This window comes from Anopheles coustani (assembly GCF_943734705.1).
Source record: "Anopheles coustani chromosome X unlocalized genomic scaffold, idAnoCousDA_361_x.2 X_unloc_1, whole genome shotgun sequence".
NCBI classification, from domain to species: domain Eukaryota; kingdom Metazoa; phylum Arthropoda; class Insecta; order Diptera; family Culicidae; genus Anopheles; species Anopheles coustani.
The window spans coordinates 191,689-194,972 of NW_026525048.1; the positions used below are offsets into that span (position 1 = coordinate 191,689).

Here is a 3,284-nt window from a genome sequence, read left to right on the forward strand (position 1 = left end):
TGCACGAAAGCCCAAAGGACCCGGCCTTAAGTTTGCCGGAGTTCAATGGTGATAGCCTGCGCTGTGCAAGAAAAGATCAAAGGTTAAGCTGCACAAAATATCGATAGAATCATTGAGAGATTGGAAAAGGAATATGGAAATGTTAGAATAGTTTATCGAACCTTGGTAAATGATTTGCTTAAAGTTTAAAAACCTACATTGAACAACCCCAAAACCTTCATTAATTCATTTATGTGTGCCCTAGCTGAATAGATCATATATTTAAATTCACTAAACTATTGCTAAAAAATTGCCCATTCCTGCAAGCCGACCAGGGTTTAGTGAGAAATATAGGATATGGTTGCCAAATTTGCAAAAGAGACCATCAAACCACAGATTGTAGAAGATTTAAATTCGCGAATATTGACGAAAGACTTTAGGCGTTTAGGTTTGTGCATAAATTGTTGCAATTCGCGCAACCATCATGCCAATCAATGCAATTTACCACCTCAATGTCGCGAAGGTAATTGTCACCGGAAGCATAACACACTGCTACATCGTAACATGACACATACCAACCAAGGAAATGCTGCAAGGCTAAATGTACACAATCTTAGAGAAAAATTATACTACCAAATACTTCCGATAAAGAGTTGCGATCGGCCAGTCGACGAGAGCAGACGTGCTTTTGGATTGCTCCGCAGCTAACAAGTGGGAACTTGCGTGGGTGTGTGTATGTGAGTGTGAGCGCTGGTGGAGCTACAGTAAGTGCAGAGCGAGAGCGACGTGCAGTGCATTGGGACAAGAGAGTAGAGATTTTGGACGAGACGACGGGAGGCCGAGATACGGAGGTACCTAACGGTAAAATAACGGTAAAATAACGGCTTTTGACTCCTGTGTGGCAGCGTGGGTCAGAGCGCGTCGGTGCGGGTGAGTTTGACGAATACCACGAACCAGAAGATGCGAGTTTCGACCCGTTTGGCCGAAAAGCAACAGGGTAACCCCCCGCCCAGCCGCCTGCCAATGCGTTCCTCGCGAGCGATCAGCAAAACGATGGTTTTGGGATCGCTGCCCAACGCAGGCGCTAGGGACGCCGGGGATTTGGCCACACCACCACCAACACCGTCAGGCGATGGGGCTCCGAGGGGCCCGGAGGCAGTGGCGTTGCCGAAGCCTAGACCCGATAGCGCTTCTCACTGAGAGAGTGACGAAGCTAACCCAACCAGCCTGGATTTGGGTTCCATTTGAAAATTGAGCATCGCGGAGAAAACTCCATACAAAAAAAACCAGCTCTCTCGGACTTAGCCGATTTTTGCGATGCCACTCTCGATGATTGCCGTCCGCAGATGCCGCGATAGTGGCGGAGACCCATCGCTCGTGGACTTAGCCAAATTTTTCGATGCCGCTCTCGAACATAGCCCGCCGCAGATGCCGCGATAGCAAAGGAGCGTCCTTTTTGTGCGATAGAACGCGCGCGACGATGTGCGTGTGAATGTTTTTTTTCCCGTTCACACGGCGCATCTCACACGCAGAGTGATTTTGACACATCGAAGTAAACAAAGCAGCACGGTAAGTTCGCTAAAGTTTTTCGCTGATAATTACATGTTATTTTTACATTTCAGCTGCTACATGGCATTATTTCTTATCTTCAATCAACCCTCAATCGATCAACCTTCGATTCAAAGCAGTTTGCGACGTAATTTAGCTGCAGCGTCCAACAATATCATCATGACGAATCCTTACCTGCCGAGATGTAAACAATCTGGTAAGCAATGAAATGAAAGTGTTTCATCCGAATTATTTTATGATTTCTGGTGTTGTATTTTGTTCTTGCAGTATTACGAATGCAAACTGTATCTTTACTGATGGTTTATTTTGGTTTCATCAGTTGCACTTCATTCAGTTACGACGGGTTTACTTCAGTGTAGCATTCGATTCAAATCGCCATCGGTTTGGGCATGCATCAATGCATAATCCCGCATCGTAAACAGTCAGGTAAGTTGAAAGGAAAGTGTTCTTTATCCGCGATATGGATTTCCCCATATCACATTGTGTTCTGTGATGTCAGCAGCGCATCTGGTGTAAGGTTTATATTCTGTGCAAGCAGCGTGATTATCATTCCGGTGGGTTGGTTTCGACTCAGAACACTTGCACGTATCCTGCCCGGTATACATGGACATAGGTATCGTTGCGTTGGATAACGCACCGAAGAAACTTCTTGAAATATGCAGGTGAGTTGTAATGTGTATGTTTGCTAGATCTTATAACGTTGCTAATGTTTGATCATTATTGTGTTTTTACAGCTAATGTCGTTGCGCATCCTTAGTACTAGCAACGCAAAACAGGAATTGCGTTTAGTGGCCATCCAGCCGGATTTTGGTTTGGTGCGTTTGGTGATCAGACGGAAAAACTATACTAGTGGGTGAGTATATTGCTCTCGCTGTTTCAAACAATTAAAAAAGCAATGTGGTGAAGTGTGAAACCAACATTGCTTATCAATAGCAGTTCAGTTTGAAATTAATGTAATATGAATCTACTTTTCCAGCTGCATTCGATGTCACATGAAGGAGCTAATGACAGTTTTTTCGAAACGAACAGCTTTTTTGCAGATGTATGCTTTCGTAGTGCTAGAGGTACGGCTTTGCCGAATATCAGGTGAGATTAATCAAGAGATAAAAAACGTTTCGAAGCCGTCCTGCCATATATAAACCCTATTGCTCTACTTATTTTAAATTTCAGCTGCATCTGCATCTGTTTTGTTCGTCCTGTATTTTTCTCATAACGAAGGCGTTTGTATCAACTTGTAGTCAGCATAAACATGTACGAATGGTGTAACGTTTTTTTTAACAACAGAGGAAACAGGTACATGGTTGCTTGCATCAGAAGTAACCATTCGGATTCAAGCAGGTAAATAAAATAAGTAATAAAATTGTTTTATTCTTAATAGTTAGTTAATAAGCTTTGATTTAATGTTATCATTCTTTTGTTCTAGCAACACGTAAAGTGGCACGATGTGTGTGAGGATTCGCACCCTTTAATGCATTTGAGCTTAACAACCACACTACACGATAGTTCAAAGCCACCACGTGTTTAATTTTCTCTAGTTTTACTTCTTTGGTTGGCTTCAGTTTCATGAAAAGCATCTTCGGCGACATTACAGTACATCGGAATATTTCCGGAAATTATTTAGGTAAGTCATCTTCTAAAAGACGTATTGGAATAATACCATACATATGCCGTAGGATACGGGAAAGTGTATTTCCGATTTTATATACTCACTAAAATTATTGAAACATTTTAGATAA

The 3,284-nt window shown here is 42.6% G+C and overlaps 1 protein-coding gene across 1 annotated transcript; it reads left to right on the top strand.

Annotated features, from left to right (window-relative positions):
• Positions 1–2,180: 2,180 nt before the first annotated feature.
• On the top strand, positions 2,181–2,846 carry LOC131269844 (uncharacterized). The gene is made up of 4 exons (XM_058272371.1): positions 2,181–2,210; positions 2,283–2,401; positions 2,525–2,634; positions 2,719–2,846. Exons 1-4 carry the CDS (start codon positions 2,205–2,207, stop codon positions 2,784–2,786), a joined length of 303 nt encoding a protein of 100 aa, XP_058128354.1. The 5' UTR covers positions 2,181–2,204; the 3' UTR covers positions 2,787–2,846.
• The last annotated feature ends 438 nt before the right edge of the window (positions 2,847–3,284 follow it).